This window comes from Pseudochaenichthys georgianus, chromosome 15 (genome assembly GCF_902827115.2).
Source record: "Pseudochaenichthys georgianus chromosome 15, fPseGeo1.2, whole genome shotgun sequence".
In the NCBI taxonomy this organism is placed as follows: Eukaryota; Metazoa; Chordata; class Actinopteri; order Perciformes; family Channichthyidae; genus Pseudochaenichthys; species Pseudochaenichthys georgianus.
In genome coordinates, this window is record NC_047517.1 from 23838235 (window position 1) to 23864846 (window position 26612).

Sequence of the window (26612 nt, forward strand, 5' to 3'; positions counted from 1 at the left end):
CCTATTGCAAAGACTAGAGCACTTAGTTGGCATACAGGGAACTGCTTTAGGCTGGTTTAGGTCCTATCTATCTGAACGCTCTCAGTTTGTACGTGTTAACGATGAATCTTCCACGCAAACCAAAGTTAGCCATGGAGTGCCACAGGGCTCAGTGCTCGGACCTATTTTGTTCACATTATATATGCTTCCGTTAGGCAATATTATAAGGAATCATTCTGTAAACTTTCATTGTTATGCGGATGATACTCAACTATATTTATCAATCAAGCCTGATGAAATTAATCATCTAAATAAAATTCAAGACTGCCTTAAGGACTTAAAAACGTGGATGACCTTAAACTTTTTGATGTTAAACACGACCAAAACTGAAGTTATTGTACTTGGCCCGAAGAATCTACGAAACAAATTATCTAAAGACATACTAACTATGGATGGCATTAATTTGGCCTCCAGTGAGACTGTAAGGAATCTTGGTGTTATATTTGATCAGGATTTATCCTTTAACGCCCACATAAAATCAATTTCAAGGACCGCCTACTTCCATCTACGTAACATTGCAAAAATCAGGCATATCTTGCCTCAAAACGATGCAGAGAAACTAGTCCATGCATTTGTTACTTCTAGGCTGGATTATTGTAACTCTTTATTATCAGGGAGTACCAAGAAGTCAATCAAGTCGCTTCAGCTGATTCAAAATGCTGCGGCTCGTGTACTAACCAGAGTTAGGAAAAGGGACCACGTTACTCCTGTTCTGGCTGCCTTACACTGGCTCCCTATAGAACACAGGATAGAATTTAAAATTCTTCTTCTCGCCTACAAAGCCCTTAATGGGCAGGCGCCATCTTACCTTAAAGAACTCATTATACCCTACTGTCCTACTAGGGCATTGCGTTCCAAGAATGCAGGGTTGTTGGTTGTTCCTAGAATCTTTAAAAGTACAATGAGAGCCAGAGCCTTTTCTTATCAAGCTCCACATTTGTGGAATCAGCTTCCAGTTTGTGTTCGGGCGGCAGACACCCTATCCGTTTTTAAGAGTGCGCTTAAGACCTTCCTTTTTGATAAAGCTTATAGTTAGGGCTGATTAGATTCAGCCCCTAGTTTTGCTGATATAGGCTTAGTTTGTCAGGGGACATCTTACTTCTTCCTTCTCTCTGTCTATACCCGTGTACACTCATGTTCCGATTAACCCAGCTTCCCCAAATGTCTTTCTTTTTGGTGTCTATATACGCTGGGATCCGGAGTCATGGATGACCCTGCGGTCCTGTGTCCTGGATCGCGAGCGCTGGATCTTGAGTCGTGGCTGAGGTCCTGGATCATAGGTCCTGGATGGATATCCTCGTGGATTCATCTTCCTATTATACACACATGCATTTCCAAACATTTGGACTACCTATGTTGCAAATGTATTATCTTTTCAATTTAAACACGGCATCTATTGCACGTCTGTCCGTCCTGGGAGAGGGATCCCTCCTCTGTTGCTCTCCCTGAGGTTTCTCCCATTTTTCCCTTTAAACTGGGTTTTCTTTGGAAGTTTTTCCTTGTACGATGTGAGGGTCTAAGGACAGAGGGTGTCGTATTGTCATACTGATATTCTGTACACACTGTGAAGACCACTGAGACAAATGTAACATTTGTGATATTGGGCTATATAAATAAACATTGATTGATTGATTGACATGTGTCTCAAGGGAATGTATGTCTCAAGACTGTCGTTCTAAGGGACAACAACTAGAATGTGTATGTTTCTGTATTGCAACTGTGTATGTGATGCACCTCTATTTCCTTCAATAGTCTAGTGAAGAACAGGTGCGAAAGTGCGCTGGTAATTATATGCATGAAACATCCAGAAATGTTCTCTGTGGATCAACAATGCTGGTGGGGGAAACAAGTCGTTCTCTGGAATATCTTGGTTAATAATTTTAAAAAATCTACACAAGCTATCAGACTGTCTTGCCTGTTTAAGCAGCAACTTTGAATTATTTAGGAATTTTAATTATCAGCCAACAGTGTTGGGGAAGTTACTTTTAAAAAGTAGTGTTTGCTCGTTACTTCTTTAAAAAAGTAATCCCTTACTTTACTTAGTTACTCTCCAAGGAAAGTAACTTTTTACATTACTCGTTACTTTTACGTTTCTCGACTTTGGGCAGAACCCAATCTCTGTTCCTAAATGTGTAGGCTTACATAAAGTTCTACTATGGAGGACATAACAGATATTTCTTTTGTGCTCTTTATTATAAAAAAATGTCACAGAGCACTTAACAAAACATTGGGCTATAGGCGTCAACACCACCACTAAACAATAATATCAAACAATATCAATATAAAATCATAATCATTAAGGGTTACAGGCTAGCCCCAAAATAGGTGCAAAGCTAGTGCAAATCATATCAATAGGCTACTAAATGTATAGGCTTGGACTCGAAATATCATCATTTCCCCGGGGATCTTGAGCTACTAGCTTCATGCTAGCATGTTTTCCTTTCAAATGCTTGGTGAGGTTGGCAGTTGAGTTAACGGCAGTGGACACAGGTTTCTGGCCAGGGCACAACGTACACCTTACACTCACATTTCCCCCCTTAGTTTCAACAAGTTCGAAGTAATGAGAATACCTCCATCCCTCGAATGTTAGCGTTGGCTGCGCCTGCTTCTCGCTTGCCATCACTGCTCTTCAGTCTTCATGCCACCACCAGCGGCCAGTCTCTATCGCGTACAGTGTGGAATGAGAGCTCGTGCCTAATGCGTAAGCACCATAGACTGTATGGGAAGCACACAGCTGAGTAGGCAGTGTCACTGTCACTCGTCCCTGGGAAAAGTAACGTTGCGGCGAATTGAAGAAGAAACTACGTTACGTTACCAAATGTTCCGTAGTAGCGCGTTACACTACTTTTTACCCGGCAAAAGTAGTTACGTTACTGTAACGCGTCACTGTCAGCCAACCATTTGACTGTATCGATTGTGGAGAGAGAGGGAATTGGATGGAGCGAGGGAGAGAAGGTGGGAGATGAACACAGCAGGGGGTTTTCTGTATGTGAGAAGAGCTGACGGGCTTCATCCTGCAATATCGACAGAAAGGTAAGTCTTGATTTTTATTTATCCAATACACCTTTGAATGGTTGATTAAACTTTACATCAACGCCTCTAGAACATCTATTTGTTGTGTGCAACTGGTTATATTTGCAGCGTCGGATAGTGTGCGCTCAGATGTGAATCAGACTCCCGTTTAGGTTGATGAAATCCTTGAGGGATGAATATATTTGCAGGCAATACCATGCACACTGTATGCCTTTCCCTCTCATAATGTGTGCCTTGATATTAACTTTCCCTCTAGATTTTATTCACTGTAGTGACATCATTTGGTCTGAAAATGCAACAGGTGTCGCATGATTCAGGATGGCTGATCTTCTTCTGGTATTTTTGTATGCACATGAATGTCTTATGTCGATCTCTTTCTCTTAATATGTATTTGGCTATTTAACTAAGATTGATTTGCTTTGTGTCAATTACCTTTTTTTAGATTTAGATGTGCTTACCTTACGATTTGGGTAAATCTACATTACATTATGTTGTAACCAAGGCTTAAAATCACTGCATGTGTATTGTATAGCAGTGTGTAATGTGCACTTTATCAAGCTTTTTATTATTATTATTATTATTATTATACATTTACAATTTTATTTGCATTTTAGAAACATAGTACACCAACAAGGGGTGAATTAGAATTGTTAATTCTTAAATGTGTCCCTTCTTCTTCTCTTCTCTCAAAGCTTATCCTTGATAAGAGCCCTCTTAAAATGAATAAGATGGTTTGAGAGAGCAACCGGAAAATCAGCCGGTTGACTATTTAAAAAAGCAGATATTGCAGCACTAATCTAAATTGAGAGAGCAATAAAAGAGAGAGCAAATAAAAGCCTACTCATTAAAAACAATAACCTCCATCCGGAATAATGCCTGCTAATTGAAGCACTATTGTCACTTTCATTCATAATAATCTATTTCTCTTTAACATCTTTCTCTAACAGCTGCGTCACCATGAACCTCTCAGATCACATTTCGTCCCTCGTCAGCTGCAATGTCAGCCGTGGCGAGCCGCCACAGCTATATATTAGTGTCACCAAAAGGGAGCCGCTGACAATTGCTGTCCCCATGACCATCTTCTACAGCCTTATCTTCTTCTTTGGAGTAAGAACAGTCAATATACTCGGCTTACTTAACACACAATCAAATGTTACCTTCTGAATAACATCACAAAGTGTGTTGATAAAATACAGCACTAAGCTAAATTGCAATTCATACAGTTTAATTGATGCTGAAAACAAACCAAGGTTCTGTTTTAGGTCCATTATTATTCTCCATCTATATCAACAGGTAAGGTCAAAATGTGGATGGAGCAACTTTACATTATAATGCTGATGATACCGTGATGTATTGTGCAGGTCCCTCCATTAAGGAGGCTGTTGTTAAATTGCAGGCATTTTTTTATATTATTCAGACTCAGCTCTCTGAGCTTAAGCTTCTTTTAAATGTTGATAAAACTAAAGTAATGCTCTTTTCAAAAGCCAAAAAGACACCAGAGACCACTTTGGATATTGTTACTACGCAAGGACAAGTACTTGAAGTGGTTGCCTGTTATAAATACCTTGCTATCTGGCTTGATAATTACCTCTCTTTTAAACTTCAGGTCAATAATCTGCTTAGAAAGCTAAGGGTGAAGCTAGGTTTCTTTTTCAGGAACAAGTCCTGTTTCTCGGTTGAGGCCAGGAAACGGCTAGTCTGACCTTTTTACCTGTGCTGGACTATGGTGATCTGATATGAATGCACCTGCCCATTACCTGCCAAGTTAGATGCCGTGTATCACAGTGCACTGAGATTTGTTACTAACTGTAAAGTATTAACTCATCACTGTACCCTGTATGCAAGGGCAGGTTTGCTTTCACTTACTGTACGGAGGCTCAATCACTGGTACATGTTCATCTACAAAGCCATGTTAGGTAAACGACCATCTTACATCTGCTCTCTGATCACACGCAAATTGAAAGTAGCTATTGCCTGAGATCTCATGCTGTGGTTTGTTAAATGTGCCAAGTGCTAGGACTGTCTTAGGGACGAAAGCTTTTAGGTGTGCACCTCCTCTAACTTGGAACAGTCTGCAACAAGAATGGAAACTGAGCAATTTGGTTCCACTGAATGTTTTTAAAGCTCGGATAGATGCTATGCAATCTGATACTGTTGGTACCTGTAAATGTCGTATGCAAATTGTAAATCCCTGTATCTATGTTGTATGATGTCCCTTTTGTTTTTCTGTTGTTTTATGTCATCATGTGGAACCTACTTGCAGCAGGTCTCTCTTGATAAAGAGATTGTTGATCTCAATGGGATTCACCTGGTTAAATAAAGGTTTGAAATGAAACACTACTTGCTGTAGACTAAACACTAAATGCTGTCCCCCTACTAACAGCTGGCATTCAATGGTGTGAGCATCCTGACCCTCCTAATGGATCCTCACATGAGAGTCCGTGCCATTCGTTTCTACCTTATCAGCCTCGTCATATCAGGTATGCTGCTATCATACGCCTCATGGTAGACTGCTTCATGACAATATTTAACTAATATCTTTCAAAAACTGCCAGCTTTAATTTGCATGCAGAGTCTTTGGCCAATTTATAAATTAATGAAACAATTTGAAATGTCACGTTTGAATACACACATTTGAAAAGTTTTAAAATTGTGACCAACACTTATATGTTAATGATGAAATTCAATGTATTGTATTGGAAATGCCATTTTCTTAAATTATGTGAATATAACATGAAAATTAAATTGAAATGCCTTTTCCATTTAATTATACACATAATGTTATAGCCATGTTAATTGTCCTGGGACGTTGAGTGAAACAATCACATTCATCCACAGGCCAAGTAAAGTGCTTCTATGTTTCACATTCCGTTTTATTATAATTATGGCAAGGTTGTAGACTGAATATAATTTAGCCATCAATTTAATTTGGGCATGGACTAATGTTTTTTAAACCTAAAACGAATTAATATCGTACATAAAGTGCTCACATTTAGGACTAACAACATTAATTGAATGTTGTCAGTCCTGCATTTCAGTAGTTCCTTTTAACATCACACCTTTGGTGTATTGCCGTCTTCAAGAAACCATCATCGATGTGAAAACCTTAAATGACTTTCTTTTTACATTTTAGACATTCTTCAGCTGTTGACCATCCCTATCACTCTGTATCGGTACTACTGGGAGAACTACCCATGGCGCCTGGGCTCGACAGTGTGCAAAGTCTACTTCATGATCCGCCAAGTGTACTGTGCCACCACAAGCTGGGTTATCATGATCTTCGCCATAGAGCGCTATGCAGCCATTTGCCACACCATGTGGTCCGTCTCTAACAAGAAGGTTGATAACCTTTCACTTTTCAAACATTACAGAAAAGCAAAAAAAGCTAAGGATCATTAGGATGGTGTCTATTTTAACCAACATGATTTGAACACATTTTATTTTCTCGCTTCTCCTTCCTTTCCAACAGAAGTCTCGGCTGCCATGCCTTCTTTCAGTATGGATCATTTCTCTGGTCTCAGCCGTTCCCTTTGCTCTGGTCTATGACCAGGCTCCTGCCTGCATCCTGGACTACACTGCCGCCACGCGAGAAGAGGCCATCCATGTGTCCACTATGTGTGAGATGATCGAGCCTGATCCTGCACACATCTACAAAGGAGCTTTACTTCTGAGAGCAGTAATCTTCTTTCTGGTAAGTCAATGCTGTACAATATGCTTGTTTATCTACTAACCACAGGCACTTATCATTGCAAACCTCCAACTCCAGATCCCACTGGTCTCCATCTGTACTCTTTATCTGTTAATCCTGCTCTATCTGAGGCGGAACGGACGTCAGAGGAGAAACATGGGTCTCACTCGGCCAGTTCCAGAAGGAAGACGAGACATCCAGTGCCATCAGAATGGAAAGCTACTTTTGAATGAGAAGAGGGCTCTAAAACTAATGGGTGAGCCATTGAACATGATTACATCTTGTTATCTATCTCCCTAGTGCTTGATTTGAGTGCTTGTTCCTTAATGACTACTTGTGCTCTTGGTTACTAACCGGACAATAAATGAACTGAACATAACTCTGCATTGGTTTCAGTTGACTTGGGTTCACTTTTCTTGACAAAAACAACACTTTTTCATTTAAGATGATATGAAAACTACCATCCTGAAGTTTCACAACCAATAATAAACATACAGTATGACACTGTGACCCTGGAGACATTTAGATTGTGTCTGCTTTTCCTGGACAGTCAGATAGCACCAGAGATGCTGGACTAGATGTGCAGTGTTGTTGATATCAGCTTGAAGTTACCTAAAGATAAAGATGTTTATACATGTCATGAACTGTCTACGGTATGTTTTTGATATTCTGCATTTTGCCAAAATATTATATTAAATAGTAATGAATTGCAATATTATTTGAATGTCCTTCAAGCTGAGCAATTGTGCCCTCTTTTTTCTTCCAGGTGCAGTTGTGGTGGCCTTTTTTGTTTGCAACTTTCCGGACATTGCCTCGTCGCTGATGCAGGTCTACGTAGTCGTGTGGACGGAAACTGTTCATTCTGTCTACACAATCTTGAAAACGTACTTGTCGCTTCCACTGTGGTATATAAACGGTGCTCTGGACCCGCTGCTGTTCTGTATTTCCTCCCACACATTTCGCAGGGCCTGCTGGAGAACATTGGGTAGGCTCGGGCCTCGCTGCTACTTTCAGTATGGAAGTTTTTTTGGGCGGCGGCAAAGAAGTTCGAGTGAAGTAGCAAGCACTACAGCCAGAGAGAGGATGGATGCTAAAAGCCGTAGAGAGAAGATGGACAAAAAGACAGTTACAGTCACTTACAAATCAGATCAGAGGAACGGCCCCATTCAACCAGAGCTGCAACAACAAGCACTCTGAATCATTGTATTTTTCACGCTATGAAAAATATATGAATCATTTTAGAATACTAAAGATAAATATGTAAGTTGTTATGGGTCCCAAAAGCTTGGGTACCACAGCAACAATAAAGAAATCTGTAGAAAACAGAAAAGTGCAGCAGCATGAAATAGACACAGGATCCGGTTGATCGTCTGGATTGCTTCTTATTCGAAATGCAAAGTACACATACAGTTGCATACAAATAGCTGTACTTAACAAACAAATCACATTTCTCAATTTAAGTTATCCGTCACAGTCAATTACTGTATCTCAAGTGCAACATCATTCCCAACTTAAACATGTATCACTCACTAGTAAGGCTATGTGACACAGTTTTATACTTCTCAAAACATTCTGTATAATATCACATGTGCAATAGCGAAGCAGGTCTACAATGATATGTAGTGCAATTAACAGTAATACTCACTGTATAAAGGGAACATGTCAAATCTGCACACTGGGGAATTACACTTAATTTATACAAAGCTGTTACTCAAGGAGAAATTCAACAGTCAATATAAACACATAAAGCTATCAAATAATACTTTCTATCAATATATATACCTTTAACAAATATAACATATTATTTTACAATTCACAATGACATTTGTAAGTTGAACTGTTTAGTTTATAAAAATGCAATGAAAAGTCAAATTAGTATAGGTATAGGAGCTCACATAAATACACTGTCAGTGTTCATAAACACACAAAAAAAGGCATTGTGCCTGCAAGACTTCACTCAGGTAAACAAAACATATCACCCGTGCGCAGCAGCCTACACTATGATTTACACACGGCGCCGGTGCAGCTGAAGCCCGCGTAAACGGCATCTATTGTTGCTGACAGTTTAGTATTTTTAAAGTACCGTTACTATGTCAAACATGCTCAAAACTTTCTGACACACTCCCTTAAACATCTCTAACATTATATCTAATGTACACAAGTTAACATCGATAATTTTTTATCATTTACTGACCTGTAGAAAACAAAAAAGTGCAGCAGCATGAAATAGACACAAGACACGGTTGATCGTCACTCTGGATTGCTTCTGAGGAGGGGGCGGAACTGCCCCCCCCTAGGATAACCCAGGTGTCACCGCTCACCTGCCAAAGGTTCCACCTGTTTCTCAAACAGTAGGCCTACAGATAAACCATAAAATGATATGAATGTCACCAAAATAAATACAGATAATGTTGAGCTTTGAACAATAAATTCACGGTTTAGCAACAATAAATAAAAGTAAACACACAAATAATTGTACCATTTTGTGTACACAAAATGATGTTTAATTTGTTTGAAATATGTCCATATAATTTGTGGGATGTACCCGTATTTAGATGTCAATCATGTGTTTATTGCTTTAAATATTGTATTAATGTTACTGATGTAAAGACATCAAGTGTGATAACACTTCTGTTCGTAAGAAATTATGACTATTATCTATTACTATTATCTGGTAGTGTGAGTTACTATGTTGAGTTTGAAATATATGTTGTTGAAGAGTTTTTTCTGTGTATTGCTCAAGTCTTAACTGTAAATATGACCAGCAGAATGTAACTATTAACTAACTAATAGGTTAATTTCTTCGTACTTAAAAACTATTTGGAAACACTTTACTTCTTTTATTGTTTCAGCTTTCTATCCACCACATGAATCATCATACACATTTAGTGCGAATGCTGTGGAACAGGGTCTATTATGAAGGTAGATATGGTGCAAAATGTGAGAGCGTGTAAAACCTGATGTGAGCACTTGCAGAAAAAAAATCTGAGCTTGTGTGCTTACATTTACACTTGTATAAAATATCCACGTAACTGTGAAACAAATGTACACTTGTATACAATATCCACGTAACTGTGAATCAAATGTACACTTGTAAAAAATATCCACGTAATTGTGAACCACATTTGAAGTCACAGAAGAAGAAAAAAAGTTGTATTTAATTGCAAATGACAACATTTCCACTTTTTTCTATACTAAAATAGATCTACAGTAGATGAGAGCTCTTGACGTAGGTATATTTTCTGCCAATCACAACGCCGTGGGCGGGACTAAAAAATAAACAGCGGAAGATTCAAATCGAAGATGGCGGCTGAAAATGATCCTCACAACAATCACAAACTGAGCCGAAGGTACACACTTTTCGTGTAGTAGGTCTTACAATCAACATCTAACCTCACATCGTGAAGTGTGGGTTCTTGCCTTGATAAGTGCAGATGCATTATCTTTGTTGTAAACTATTAAGTAGTCGAGTAAGTTAGTATCAGACGTGTTAGCGTTAGCCAGCTTAGCTTACCTAGCAACAGCTGGTGCTTTCATTAACGAACATTCACAATCGGGTTTATGCAAGGTGCGTTAACACATACAAGGACCTTTCTTTGGTGTATGGTGGTGCAAACACAAACACCATATGAAAAGAAGTTGTAACAGAAGGTCAATAAAATATAACGATTATAAAAAGAAAATGTTAACAAAACTATTTTCGCATTCAAACACCAAATATAAATACACAAGAGACTAACATACCGTACAACTATGAATATATGACAAACTGCACTTTGAAGATTCAAGACTGTGCAGATATTTAGAGTGAGGTAGGGATGTATAGAAATGTGCAAAAATGTATTCAGGGGGAGGAACATGGCTCACAGTAGCCTATACAAAAAGAAAGAGATGCATAGTATGTTCGTATGCATGTGTGTTTACGTTACATGTCATCCCTTCTGTTTTAACCGCTGCATTTTAGAGCCCATTTATTTTAGCCCAAAAGGTTTACTAACCCACACCGTTGAGCCTTTAAAATGAGCCCCAACCAGTGGTGTAAAGTAACTAAGTAGATTTACTCAAGTACTGTACAAAATGTAATGTACAACACTCTAAGGCATAAATAATAATAATAATCAAAACGTATGATATATATTATTCTGAAATGGACCGATGCATAATGAGTACATTGACTTTTGGTACTTTAAGTATATTTTGATGGTCATACTTTTCTACTTTTAATTAAATAACATTTTGAATGCAGGACTTTTAGTTGTAACAGAGTATTCCTACACTCTGGTACTGATACTTTTACAAGATCTGAGTACTCCTTCCACCTCTGGCCCAAACCCACCCTCTCTGTTTGTCTTCAACAGGGGAACAAAATGCACCATGTTTATCAGCCAGGTCAAGCCAAGCACAAGCCAGTCTGTGATCTTTAACCCGGACTTCTTTGTGGAGAGGCTGAGGCACGAGCATCCACAGGCCTTCGCGGATTTGGTGCTTAGCAATATCACCCGACTCATAGACCTTCCAGGGGAAGAGTTTGCACAACTCACCGGAGAGTCAGAGGCCAAGCTGCCGTCTGCCTCTGGCTTTCTGCGCTCCTTCAACTTCCTAAAGCGAAAAGGTTAGGACACGGTTGTGTTTACACTCTTTGAAATGCAGTTTTAGACTGATATAGTATGTGTGCAATAGCATTGACGAATGGTAAATAACCAACAAAATAAGTGCTGTTTGTTTATCCACAGACCTGTTTAAAGTCATTAAATAACACTTCTTCAGACTTGCAGTGTTTTCATAGTCCTCCAGAGCTGAAATGATGTGTCCATTAATCCATTAAGCAGTCAATTTATAATTAATCTGTTTATCATTATTATTTGTTGAAGTAGTTTTTAGCTAAGAAAATACCACTTATTTTCCTGAAACTTACAATATAGGTTAGCCTGAGATTATTCATTGTTGGTTCCATATAACGGGTGACAATGTTACAATTTAAAGTGATTTTAGGTAATAAATACAACGTATACAAACTATACAATCAGTCTTACTGTGTTTCTGATGACTTTCAGACAAAGGAATTGTTTTTGGTGCACCACTAACTGAAGAAGGAATAGCACAGATCTATCAACTCATTGAATACCTGAGTAAAAGTGAGTATTACTCCATACATAAATACATGATGTCATGTTTAGTACACATCCAAAGCCAATATGATGAGTGATATCTTGAATACAGTTTGCATGTGTCAAATTGTCACTCCAGGCGGAGACAAATCTGAAGACATGACAGTATTTGTGTCAGATAATCACCTGTAATATTGACCTGATTTACAAATCTCTTGATATACCGAGTTTAATTGCTTTATACTGTGTCCCTGTTCAGACCTGGCATTACCATTAATGTTAGGAAAATCCATTCACAAGTAGACAGCACTACGTACTATGAATTAGGGGTGTAACGGTTCACAAACATTTCGGTTCGGTACGTACCTCGGTTTTTAGGTCACGGTTCGGTTCGGTACGTTTTCGGTACAGCAGAAAAAATGATCACAAAACATAATTTTTTTTAATTATTATTAAACTGTGAATAATGTATTCACTCAAATCAATACAAAATATAATAAAATAAACATTAAGGTGCAGAATTTTGATGAACTGAAATAATCTGTATTTGAACTTTACTGTACTAGTACTCACAAAACATAAACTATTAGTTTTAGGTTTTTAATTATTATTAAATTGTGAATATTCACTCAAATAAATACAAAATATAATAAAACAAACATTAAGGTGCAGCTTTTCGATGAACTGAAATAATCTGTACTTGAACTGTACTGTACTAGTACCTAAGCAGCCAGTTTGACATTATGACTTGCTTGTCATTGTATTTTCATGTTTTTTTAAAGAAAAATTAACTTGTCCACATTGCTTGCCGAAAGGGCAGATCTGCTGGCACTAACACTAACACCCTCTCGCTAGGGACAGAGGTAGCAGATACAGCCAGGTAGCGCTTTGCTAACATGGCAACATAAGGATATTTGGCGTTTGTAATAGCTTTGGCTCGGTCTGCACTTTCTGCGAGTGGTGGAGGCTTAAATGCTAGCGTGAGTTGGGTTTGCACTCCAGTCTTTTTTCTTTTGGTACCTGTGATATTCACGTTCGGGTGATGCCTTTTCAAAATGAGTGTGATGCCTTTTAAAATGAGTGTGCAAGTTTGATGTATTGCCAGCCGCGTACCAATTTTAGTACGCCCCTCCTTCTCAACCTTTGAGGCATTACATTACATTGCATTTAGCTGACACTTTTATCCAAAGCGAATTACAATAAGTACATTCGACCAGGAAGATACAACCTTGAAGAAAACAGAATCATATAAGTACATCAGGTTTCATAGAGCCAAGTATTTCAAGTGCTACTCAACTGGCTATAGATAAGCCAGTCCTTTATTAGTATATAAGTGCTCTGTTAGCAGTTCTTTGTAAGTAATTATATCGCTCGAAGTGGAGTCGAAAGAGATGAGTTTTCAGTCTGCGCCGGAAGATGTGCAGGCTTTCTGCTGTCCTGATGTCAATGGGGAGCTCATTCCACCATTTTGGAGCCAGGATAGCAAACCCACGTGTTTTTGCTGATGGGAACTTGGGTCCCCCTCGCAGCGAGGGTGCACGTGACGAGCTTCACAGATGACGAGTTGCATCCTGTTTCCGGGGTAGCAGTTCTGTTCTGTTAATCATAGTGTCAGAGTATTAACTATTTTAACATATTATTAATATATATACATATATATATATATATAATGATACCGGTAATATAATGATACCTTGAGGTCTGTGATGATGGCGAGTGATCTGTCGCCATGGCAACGGCATTTAAAAATGTAAAACTCAAATTAAACACATTAACAGCCTTCAAATCATATTTTAATGTCTAGTTGCATGTTAATTGCATCAATTATTTCAGTTATGACTTCAAGAAAGGGCCTTCATTTGTTTTTTAACGTACACCTTTTTAATTTTAATTTCAGAGGCAATATTGTATATTTACTCACTTTTTACTGAAAAACATGTGATATAAATGAAATCATATAGTACTGTATTTCCTACCAGTATTTAAAAAAATATATTAAAAAAGTGCCATCGTATTGACAAATTAATAGAATTGACAGGATAATATCAATGGTAATATAATACTGTGAACAGAGCCATTCCGCATACTGTACTTATACTTTTGATACTTCGAGTACATTTAGCTGATAATACTTATACTCTTTTACTTAAGAAACACTTTGAATTCAGGACTTTCAATTTTATTGAACACAGAAAGCAACAGACAAGACAGGACAAAAATAATACACAGACAGATCGTGACAACTAATACATTTTGAGGCATTAGTGAACCTAATACAGCTGATTGTAACAGTTCCCCTCCAGCAGCGGTCACTCACGACCCCATCTCAAATTATGGCCTGCTTCTTTTGTGGAACCTCTTCATCCTGAAATATATTTGACAAAGAGAGGTTAAATGTTTAACACTCACACTGGTTCAAGACTTTATCATTTGTGATTCAACAACTTCTACCTGCATTGCCTTTTCCTCCCGTCGCCTCTTGCAGTCTTGCCACCTTGTTCTCTCTTGTTCAGACCTTGGTGAATGAAAGACAAACATTAAAAACATTCATTAAAAATGATATAGTCAGGTTACAGTGTAACAAATAGTTTCAAGAATGCAAATGTAAATTGTAAAATTAAAGAAACATACGGCATGGCAACGTTTTTGAGGAGAACTAGGCACCACCAGTGCCTAATTTGCTGCATGTTTGTCTTGGAATATAAAAAGCACACAACCAGATGGGTCAACAACATATGTCCTGAAAAGTCTTGTATCCACAAGTGTTATCAATGAAAAACTGAAATATTAAACCCTTATTTATACATACCTCATTGAAATCAAATTGGGCTCTTGCCACAATGTAAAATGTGTACTGTAAATAAAGAAATAGTATGTTAGGTTGTTGTGATGCTATGGTGTTCATTGACAAATAATATTCCTCCGTGAATGTTGTTTTGGATATAAATAAATCACAGTATGTCTCAAACTATGAGCAATAATGGAGTGCATAGCATGCTGAAAGCATTATACATTTGTACACGTTATTATAAACAGAAAAATAGGACTACTATATGTATACTGTATATCCAGTATCTTACCATCAAAACAAACACCCCACAGTTGTTCGAGAACCCTTGTCTTGGTAGGCCCTGTAGTGTGAAAAGTCAAAAGTGTCAAAAATGACAATTACATCATACTCTTCAGTAGAATAATTTTAACAAATCTAACCTGGACATCATCCACACCAAGACTTGCCCAAGGCCCAGGGCACAAGATCTGAGCAAGGTTTCTGTGAACACAATGCATGTAATGTATAATGTCCTTTATTGTTTTATGTTTCATGTGGAACCTATATGCTGCAGGTCTCCCTTGAAAAAGAGATCTATGATCTCAATGGGACCAATCTGGTTAAATAAAGGTTTTAAATGAAATGAAATGTGAAAGTTAAGAATAAGTACAATTTTAATTCAACTTTATAAGTACTCGAAATTCATGCAGAAAATCTTTGAACACTGTTGGAACAGGAACAAACTTGAACTTCCAAAAAACAAGTCATTAAGGGGTAAAACAGAACAGCCCCGCTGTCAAGTGGCATCTATGGTTCTGTTCAATGTCTTTTATTTAATACAATGTATCCCATGTTAGTTCAAATAAAACAGAGCCATAGATTAAAAAAAGATAGACAAGTGGTCTAAAACAGAACTACCACTGTCCGGATGTGATGTAACTGTGCGCCAAAAAACCTGAATGGTTTGGTGCGACTATCATCTCTCCAGTCAGTGCCACGGAGGGGATCTAGAAAGAAAATCTCCCTAGCTTGTGGCCTCAGTATCTGTTAATATCACACATTCCAATATCAACAGGTATACTTTGACATACAAACGTTATATTATAAAGTTGTAGGATCTGTATTATACAACTAAATTAAGCGTTGAATTTAAAGATAGAAACACTATTTTCGGCATGGCAAACTTCATTGTACAGTAAACAAACAATAGCAAAGACTGAACTACATGTACTCACACAGAGTGTCCAGGTTCCCACACTGGAAGGAGAAGCCGTTGGAGGTTTGCTGCATTTTCCTGGAAAAGCAAAAAACCAGTTGTGTTGATGTGACTACAGTAATGAGTTGGCACAAGAATATGGAGCAGCAACATGGATAATCATGATCAAAATACCGGCAGGTGTTGCATCGGATTCAGCGAAGATGGTGGAAACCAGGCAGCTATAACATGGCTGTTGGCAGCAAACACGCCATCTACTCTCTGTAATAGATGTAGTTTCATAATGTAATATCTTATAATTGTTTGGTATAATATAGTATGTTTTATACATATATTTACATATTTTAGAACAGCTTCAATACCTTCTCAATAACTGTAAGACAGCTGTTCAGGATCTGGCAGAATTCAAACACACAGTCAGTAAAATACAGAGTACATGAAACATGCCAACAATTAAAACAATCAGTTAGAAAAAGTACAAGAAACAAAGAGCGTGATTACTCTGATTACCATCCCATCCATGTCATTAGCCAAATCCAAACTCCAAAAATCTGACCGCGTGAGAACCATCTTGCTCACAAAGGCTAGATGTGTGTTTGGACTTTGGGTCTTGTCCAGAACCTGTGCCAGCTAAAGGAAGAAAAAAGAAAATGAAAACCGGCATTTTAAGTAATAATTAGCATACATACAATATTTTGAACTGCTGAGTAGTTCACTTTACTTGTTTTTTTGTAACCTCCTGAAGCTCCTGTCCCCAGCAACCTTTGCTTGCCATAATTGTGTTGATACTAGTAAAGTCTCCCTGGTCCTTGGCATCATTCACTTGATAACAAATCAACAACACAAAATGTATGTCTTTATACAGTATGACTTGTATGAATACAAGTTGTCAATACAAGCAGATAACTTACACTCCTGTTGCTCCTGACCATCGCTGTGGTGTTCTGAAAATGCAGTGGCCATCCCAACTTGTGAAGGAGGAGCTGTTGAAATTAAATAATATTAGTTTTTAGTAGATGCCTCCAGATCACCACATAAAAGAACAAGAACATAATGATTCTAAGAAATGCTTCACCTAATGATATCCTCCCATTGACATCAAGCTGTATTTCCATATCTGCTGGGATGATTTTTCTGTATTGCTCTTTAGCTTTGTTGTCATATTGTAGTGGTGTAGTATATTTCTTTGCAGAAATATGTGTGTTAAGGGTGTTGTCATGTTCAAAAAGCAATTGTTTTTCCTCATTCCTGAGAACATCCCTTTCATCAGTGTGTGATGTGTTTCTGGTCAAAGAAAATAAACACAAACAAAATAGTTAGGCAATAGGCAGGAATAAAATAAGTTGCATATACATTTATTTTGTAAATATCTAATTGAAATATAGATTATGCATAGTTATTAGTATTTCTCAAGTAGTGCAAAAATAATATAAAGACTTTCCTAAAGTTTTCAGGACTTTGCTTATACAGCAATACTACTATTTTGAAGCAACACAAATGTAGTTTGTAGTTATAATTAATAGTTATTAAATGTAGTTAGTTTCTGCATCACTAGGACACGCACGTCCTAGTAGCGACAGCGCACATTTGATAGCAAATAAGTGAGACTTAAATCAACACATTTTAAACCACAGCAAAAACAAATAGTTAATTTATTCAGGGATTACTTACCTCCATCTTACTCTGACGCTATGATTAACAGAACGGGGCTGATGTCGAATAGTCCATTTAGCTTAGGAACCTTCCTAACGGAGTGAAATGACCCGGAAGTCCCTCAGTGGCAGCCATGATAAGTGTCGTTCGAATTCTCTAAATGAAAGGAAAGGAGGTTTCAAACTTCCTTTTATAACCTCCTTTAGCGTAGGAACCACTGGACCTCCCTCACCGATAGGAGAGGAGAAAATGCTGCCCCACAATGCCTTGCAGCCGCAGCATTTGCATCACACAACAGTCGGCCGTTCACGGAAACAAACGATTATGACCGAGAAATGATATCATGAAAGTTACGGTGCTTATTAAGCATTTTAAAACGTATGTGGTAAGTTGCCAAAGTGCTTTGTTTTGAACGTGCATCAGTATTATAATCAAAAAGAGAAATATGAACGTTAGTTTTTACTGAAATGATCAAATAAAGTCAACATTTCACTGAGCTGTGTGGGGTTTGTTCAACTTCTAAAAGATGTTTGAATTGTGATTTACACAGTGATAGATGTTAAGGACTAACGTTTATAATAAATACATTTGTATTTATTTTAAGATCTTTACATACAATCATACGTATTGGGATCATTGGTATTAATGTGGACCGGAGGGAGAGGGTGACGAGCATAAGTTTCACTTTCATTTATTATTTCAATTCCAACTTTGGTCATGAAGAATATGTTTCTCTTGTGTCCACGTTCATAAAGCAAAGCAGCAGCATCAGAGCACGGTGCAGAGTCCCTAGATGAGTTCACAGTAGTCCCTCGTTCTTATTAAACATCCATGTTGTAGTCCGCTGTATAGAAAACTGTGGTTTCCATGGTTTCCCCACAGCAGCAGACGCACACAATGACGTCCGCTGGCGCATCATAAACACGTCGGATAGTGAAAGTGCATTCTGATTCTCTAAAGCACTGCACTCTCTTCTCCTAAGTCCTTTTGAATTCTCCTATCCACTATCCCTTAACGTTTCACTCAGAGGTCAAGGAATAGGAGATAGGGTTAGAACTTAGGAGCTGATTATCCGACCGCAACCCGGAACTGCTACCCCGGAAACAGGATGCAACGCGTCATTTGTGAAGCTCGTCACGTGCCTCAAAGGTTGAGAAGGAGGGGCGTTGAGGCTCCGCCCATCTTGAGGTACTGCGCACTGCAGTGAGGGTGTTACGTCCCCACTAAGGTCTAGGGGACCTGGAGACAATAACGTACAACCAATAATTATGAGAGAGTCAGAGTAAACGTTGACAAAAGGTTTATTCCTTGTAACCCATCATATCATACAATTAAACAGAAACACTCTGAGGAGGAGGAGGAGGAGGAGTCAAAGGATTGTGCCAAACAAAAGAAACAAACATAACAAAACCAGGCCTATCTCTACAACTATCCTTTGAAACCAAACTCAAACAAAAACCCTCACTAACAAACTACAAAGAATTTGACAAAACAATATACAGGGGTGGCAACAATCCGCTTACCTAGTGTGTCTAAACAATAGTTAGCTCGGTGGTGAGAAATGTACAGGGTACCCCAGACTTACCTAACTCCTCCACCTCTCAACACACACACATTAGCAAAGTTCAGATTATTCAAATAGCTTTAGTTGCTAAACACAGCCGTGTTCCTTCCTCAGCAACAGGCCCAGAGTGAGAGAGAGAAGACTTCCTGGGTGCCTCCTTTATGGTCGGCCCTGGTTGCTGATAGGCCAACTGAGGGTGAGAGGATCCAATCAGCCATCAGACTCAGGTGCACAGGCAGATACCGATCAGCTGCTGATTAGCTGTGCAGAAGACAGGGAGAAGAGAGAAACACAGGAGGGAAGGAAAACCACACATGTACAGCCTGCCTGGCACGTAACAGAGGGGCTTCTCAACAATGCCGACAAACAGCTTTGGTTCGGTCCACCTGTCTTTGTCCGTCATCCTTGTACGTAACTGTGAAACCAAAATGTTCCCAAACCGGAGACTTCAATGATGCTGGAGGATTTTCGAGCTCAACTTTATCTGCGTTCGCCATTTCGACAGTTCCTCAAATTACTGACTAACTAGGAACGCATCCCTCTGACCAGCTCTCATAGTATGCCTCTCGTCCAATGAAATGACTTGCTCGCTCTATGACGCGTTGAACCCAATGTGAGGATATTACTCTGAATGCTGCGACGCAGCACCTGAGATTACTTCCAAAAAGTTGTTCACGTTCTCAATTTTTTACGTTTAACGTTATATTCGCACACGTGTACCGAACCGAAGCGCAAGGGTACGTGTACCGTTACACCCCTACTATGAATGCATCCATTAGACTTGGAGATCCGATAACCCAAACTACTACTTTAAAATGACCACTTTATTCTAGCAGTGTGTATATCAATGCATCTTGTGCTACATTGAAGGACCACAATCTCAACTGTGTGTTTGATGTGTGTGTGACATCAATAGAAAATAACTTGTAAAATGATGGAACAGTGTGCTGCAGATTGAATCCACAACCATTATTGTCCTCTTCACTTGTGTTTCATGCTGGTTACTTAGCACACAAGGGGCCTACAGACAGGTTACATTTAGATTATCAGTACTGGTTACAAACATCCTCAGAAGTGCTAACTTGATGAAGGATGTTATGATTTCATTAGAAAATATTTGGTTTAAACAGATTAATTATGCTGTTTTGTCCTGAATGTTCTCCGTGAAGTTCGCTGGAGGTGATGTAATAGCCCAGGTGCGTTTTAAATGTGATCGCTGCACCACAAATAAAGGCTACAAACAAACAAACACTTATTATGTTATTGTCTGCTCTTTAAAAAAATGTCCATGCAGTTGCCCCTGTGATAATTTTGTTTAAATGAAAACTGAACACGTACATTTTTATTTACATATAAATAGGGAAAGTGAGATCTGATAACAAGTGGTCACTCGAGGCGCTTGTTGAGGCACAATCATATGCCAGGTGTGAACCAACCTACTCACAGCTGTGGACTTGTGATTATAATGCCAGGGCTGAACTGGGTCTTTAAGTCTTATAAGAATTGGATTTCTTGAGCATCAAGGCTGTAAGTTAAATCGTAATACTTGTTCTTTGATTTATTTGGAGTGCAGTGAATTAGCATGAGGTCATGGTTTATTTCTAGAAAGCGATGATGTCATTCTCTGAAAGTGGACACTAGGAGAAAATGCTTGGTTCAATAATTTATCTGAAAGCACTTTGCTCCGGCTGTCTCCCTCCTTTCTATTTTGATTCACTCAGTTTCCCCCTCTCTTCTGTGTCTTTGTCTCCCTATGCCTCCTTCACTCTTTGTCTCCCCGCCTACACGTCACATCATACTTTTTCCCCTCCACTTTGGCTGTCGCTAACTATCTTCCTCTCCCACCCTTCAGATCTCCATGTGGAGGGGTTGTTCCGTGTGCCAGGCCACAGCCTCAGGCAGGCCGCCCTGAGGGAGATGCTGAACGCGGGGGCAGATATAGATCTAGAGACAGGCGACTTCCACCCCAATGATGCGGCCACACTGCTCAAAGCCTACCTGGGGGAGCTGCCGGAGCCCCTGCTCACACACAGACACTATCAGGCTCACCTGAAGATCGCAGGTGTGTGTTAACTCATGAACAGGCCCTTATTATGTCTCAAGATAGCATAATCCTGATCAATTTAAAGAAATAAATGAATAGTTCCCCCCTCGCTCCCTTTGCAATAATCCTCTTATGTTCTGTGTCCAGAGCTGACTCGCTTTGATGATAAGGGGGATAAGACGAATGAGCCTGACAAGGAACGTCAGATTGAGGCATTTCAGCTTCTGTTCATGCTGCTCCCACCAGCCAACCGCAGCCTGTTGAAGCTGCTGCTGGACCTGCTCTACCACACCGCCCGAAATCAGCACATCAACAAGATGTCTGCTATGAATCTAGCCACTATGTTTGCTCCACACATCATCTGGCCCAAAACTGTAAGGGCCATGTTGATCCATCGACCTTCTGATAATGATAGAACTGTCCACGCTATGTTTGCTATCCAGTAAACTTTGAATATTTGTATGAATTATTTTGTCATGGTTTTTGTTTGTGTTGCAGGTGATGGCAAGTGATCTTCAGGGAAAAATTGAGCAACTGAATAAAGGGATTGCGTTCCTTATCAGGCATTCACAAAAGCTCTTTAAGGTAAGCAGCTTTATGGTCATTTCCCCTGCAGTTGACTTCTTATTCTTTACAAATATATATGTGTTGTTGCTTCTCTCTGTATGATAGGAACAACAACATGATCATGATTGTTTGTATTCTGTGCTGCAGATCCTGTTCTCATCAAAACAAATCCGTGCAGGTCTTTTTTATTTAGATATCATTAGAATAATACATATAAAGCTAGGAGGTTGTGATGTTTTCTTTCTTACTTTATAATGTGTTGCTTATAATTAACCTTTCCTGTCAAGTGATGTTGTTGCCATGGTTGCATTAAATGCAAAGGGGGTAAAGAAGAAGAACAAAATTAAATTTACATGAGAAACAAATATCAGTAAAGGTTATTTAGTTTTCAAAGTGTCACATAATCAGCAGCCTTTCAAAACCCAAAGCTGTGTCGTTGTATTTATTCATTTATTTATGCTTTATTGCCAATGTTCCACCCGGACGCCATCGTTTATGTTGAGTTATTTCTAAATACCCTTCACGTGGATTGTATGGTAGAATAATTTGTCACAATGAGCTCTTTCAAGAGGATTTATTTTACATTTACTTTCATTGAAGGCACCTACATACATCAAAGAATATACCCGCTTGTACTTCACCGGATCAAAAACTCTTCAATCAAGGGTGAGTGTTTTTTTCCCTTAGTCTTCTCTTCTTTTTCTAAGTTCTAAGAAGCGTGTGGCGTAGAACCACATTATATTTATCTCTCAAGCTCTTTTCACGACATTGTTCCGTTTGCTCACTTTTGGATGTACCAATGTCACTGTCTGGTTCATTTAGGGTACATCCTGTCTAAACACAGAACCTTGAGAGACTCTCTTCTGCTAATGTGCACCTAATAGAAGGATTTTCAAAGGACATTGAAAGAAATCCTCTCAATGCCGGCAGCTTTTTAAAGCCTCTTGTTTCTTGCTCACATGTTGTGTGCTGCGTGTGACATAACTCGTTACATTTGATTATGATCAGGTCCTTTGAAAAGCAGTAGATATCGAGTCTCTTCACATGTTATCTCCGACATTTCTAGGACGACTCGACACTCTGTTCTGCGAGTAAACCGGAGCTCATACCTGTGGTGACAGCTGCCTCCCCTTCTCCCTCCGTGAGGACCATCAGAGGGGAGGTCAGCAGTTCCTCTTCCCTAAAGTCCCCTGAGAGAGCGAGTTACACCGAGTCTGCCCTCAGAGAGCTGTACCAGCAGGTCAGCACCATGCCCGAGTCTGCCAAAAAGAAGAAACTAATCAGACAGGTACAGTAAAGGTCCCCACACCTATTGCAAGGGGAGAGGACACACAGACACTATTTTCAACCCTGCACCTATTATGTGTTGTGTTTTGTTTTTAGTTTGACAAGCAGCCATTGCTGACGCCTTCGTCTGACTCTCGGACGCCATTCAGCCGGAAACATTGGCGCTCACGCTCGCTGGGAGGAATGATCAAGGTTTGTTACAGTAGTCCTGCGCACATGATGTTTTTCAGCCTTCGTTCCATTATGTTCAGATTCTAAGGAAATGTTCTTTATGCTTACATAACTGACAATACGGTTCAAGGCTTTTATTGGTCATGAATACTTGGCTACAATGTAGTTATGACGATGAAAATCTTAGGTCACAGGTTCCTCCAACAGTGCAACACAATAAAACAGAAAAACAGAAAAAATAGTGCAAGTAAATACAAAAAGAAAAATTGTGAAAAAGTGCAATACGAGTCTATATACAAGTGATTGAATATGATATATTAGATACATAATGTCTAAGTTTCAGCCAGATTAATGTGATGGATGTTGGCCAGTGATCTACTGTAGCTCCCAAGGCCAGGCTTAAAAGTATTCTAATTTAAAGGTTTATGATAAAGAAAATGCATTTGACATGTTCTTGGTGCAATTTGAGGAAAAACGAACGAAAAATACGTGTTTTGTTTTCAATAGAAAAACATAGTATGTGTAATACAACCCTGCCGATCTCATAGTAATGCCTTGTTGTTTATGAAACAGAGGAAGGTGTTGGGAAGCCAGGTATTAAGAGAGAAAGAAAACAGCAGACTGCGGAGTCCTCCACCTAGTGGGCAGTTGATGGCAAAGGAAGAGAAAACACCAGCTGTGGAGGAGTGAGTATTGTTACAACGCGAACACAGGATTTGTAATCATTCTAATGTTGTGGTCCTGTGGCTACCCGCTTTCAGATGTTTCCTGACATAACAGGAGATAATCACATTACTGTCAGCATGACTGACTGGCTCAATAAATAGTTTGGAAACTGTGATATTGTATTTAATATTCCCCTATGATGGAGGGCATTTACGGAAATACACAAAAGTAGCAATTTCCTTTTTATTCAAACCAAACTAATCAAAATGTCACATTTAAATTGTGGGACAGCATGATTCTCTCCTAAAAATGTCATCGACTATGACAAGTAGTTTTCCTCCTGCCTGTGCTGAAGCAGCTTCCTGTCTGTGGTTCACCACAGGCCGGCCTGGCCTCTCTTTGACTCAACAGTGCTTACATTGCTAATGATGCCTGATGTACTCTGCTGAAAGGATTACAATAACCTAACCTTTTTTTTCTTCTCATCTTGTTTAGGATTAATCGACTCTAAAAGAATGCGTTCTACAAAGAAACATCGGTCAGGCTGTTGTGTAAAGGGTATTAAAGGATCTTCTCGAGGCGTCGACACAAACTAAACAGTGTAAGGCACTGAGCAGCTTTGTTTTCACACCATGTTTGGATCTGTACTCTGCTTTTTGTTTCTCAAGAAGTAAGATGTGTATGTCTTAAAGGTTACTAAGCAATTTCATGCAGTTTACTGAAACTGAAAGTCTAAAAAGAGTTCAATCGGATGATCCATTTATTTTAAGTCAATGCAGTTGACGTGTTTTCTTACCCAGTCCATAGGTGGTCCGTCTTCATTTCTTTACGTACTTTTAATGACATTTTGTAGCAGGAAGAAAATGATCTGTATTTTAACCAGTGCATTTGTGGGTGTTTAGCTTTGTCATCTGGAACGCGTTTATTTAATTTGCAAACCAAATTGTATTTATTTTGTATTTCTCATATGGCTGTTTTATTTCCTGGGTTCCAAAGCATCAGATGTTTTGATAAGATGTGATACGCAGGCTCTTTCTATTTAAATGTGAAATGTTTCTTTGTAAGCATAACATACCTTAATTGGACTGACACAGTCAATGCACACCCTTCAAGACTTTTTTTTAGAAAAGTGTGAATTCTGAGTGCCTTAAAGTGAATATGTCTTAAGAAACTGTATAATGCAATTGTTTTTTTTTACATTCCTAATTGCTTTGGCAGTGTGCTGAAATATCTATAAAGATGTCATTCAAGCATCATATAACAAGAGAAAGACCAAAGGACCAGCTTGTGTAGATTAAATAGTTTGTCTTTGTTTCCATTAGCTCAATTCCTGGGTGTCAAGCTGTGAGTCTTTAAACTACTGCTACTCTAAAATACTTCTTGGTCTTGCTTTTATATTTAAGTTGTCTTATGCCAGTGTTGACTCTTATGCAACATCGTATACAGTTTTATACATTTCTATGCATTTGTGCAGCATTTTTTCTTTTTACTTTTTTAGATTTGTCTATATTTATCTTTTATTTTGAAAAAGTTGAGTGCAAATGAAGGATTTGTTGTTTGCCCTCAAAGGTGGTGGTTAAAGCAAGTGCTTTCTCTCTTACAGCCTGCGTGTTGTCTTTTAACTCTTTCAGTAGCAGTTTTCAGGTCAATGGTCACTCTGCCAAGCTGTTACAATTCAACTATAATGTGATAATTGCAAACTACTTTCATTGACCATGTAAACAGATGATAGTAATGCTACTGTGAAGCTATGCAACTTACTGTAATGAAAAGACATCAAGCGGAGTTCTGTTGGTGTCTTTTCATTTGACATGATATACTGTGTGCTTGAAGTAAAGTGTTTTCCATATTCTTCCTTAATTGGTGTTAAAAGGAATTGAGTGACGCTCCCCTCTGCAACTGTTGTTCTTGCAGCCACAAGGTGATGCTGTTTAGTTGCAAATAGTTATTCAGCCAGAGCACATTTGGTTCATCCATGGAGTGTCTGACGTGCTTTGATTTGTTCGTGAAGTAGAGACAACTGTTAAAGACCGGTCAATATGAGAGAAATCTGCAAAACACCATAAGTAAGTTCACAACATTCAATACTTAACCAAACAATACGAATTATTGATTAAAATAAATGAAATGTAATGCATCCCATTAGCCACTCTAAAATAAAACTTATTCAAAATACATGTCGCTTTACATTTGTCTTACCCCTTTCTTCAACTTCTTCCAACTACAATAGTACATGTCCCGATGTCAAACAGCCATAAAGTAGTCAACAAGTTGTGTGTTCATGTTTAGGCTTAAAAGTGTCCATTGAAGCAAATAAGAAACTGGAAGAAAATGAAAATTCAAACAAAGCAAATTTGACATAAAAGGTTACATGTTGCTAAAGTTTCCAGATTTGTGAAATAAAATGTAAATCAGTTTGAAGCTAAATATGACCTGGATGGATTTGCCCATGAAATGGACACATTTGATGGAGTTTGAGAGAGTGGGTGGATGTTGAGAGTGGAGGCTGCCCTCTACAATAGGAGGAATGTCTCAGTGTGTCATTATGGTGTCCATGTCAATGCATGTTTGGTATTGTAAGTATATGTTGTAAACATCTGTGAGAATGGGCCTGCTTTTTCTCATGTTCTGTAAATATACATCATACAGCTTCCATGATAGGAATAGCATTGTTTTACAGCCAAAACTCTGGAGGGGCTTTATTTAGCATTCCTACTCCAAAATGAGAATGGTGACTGTAAAATGAGTCCGACGTACTGTAATCAACTTTACATTATCTGGCGTGCAACAAAACCCACAAGCCCTT

General features: G+C 38.7%; 2 protein-coding genes across 2 annotated transcripts; both read left to right on the plus strand.

Annotated features, from left to right (window-relative positions):
* The first annotated feature begins 4029 nt into the window (after positions 1-4029).
* On the plus strand, positions 4030-7957 carry LOC117459416 (pyrokinin-1 receptor-like). Its single transcript, XM_034100197.1, has 6 exons — positions 4030-4179; positions 5456-5552; positions 6206-6411; positions 6542-6763; positions 6839-7016; positions 7527-7957. Exons 1-6 carry the CDS (start codon positions 4030-4032, stop codon positions 7955-7957), a joined length of 1284 nt encoding a protein of 427 aa, XP_033956088.1.
* Positions 7958-10039: 2082 nt separating this feature from the next.
* On the plus strand, positions 10040-25981 carry LOC117459264 (rho GTPase-activating protein 19-like). The gene is made up of 11 exons (XM_034099993.1): positions 10040-10110; positions 11119-11372; positions 11815-11895; positions 20924-21133; positions 21263-21489; positions 21614-21700; positions 22283-22348; positions 22749-22970; positions 23066-23161; positions 23714-23826; positions 24302-25981. The coding sequence occupies exons 1-11, from the start codon at positions 10064-10066 to the stop codon at positions 24315-24317; spliced, it is 1419 nt and encodes a 472-aa protein (XP_033955884.1). The 5' UTR covers positions 10040-10063; the 3' UTR covers positions 24318-25981.
* Positions 25982-26612: the final 631 nt, after the last annotated feature.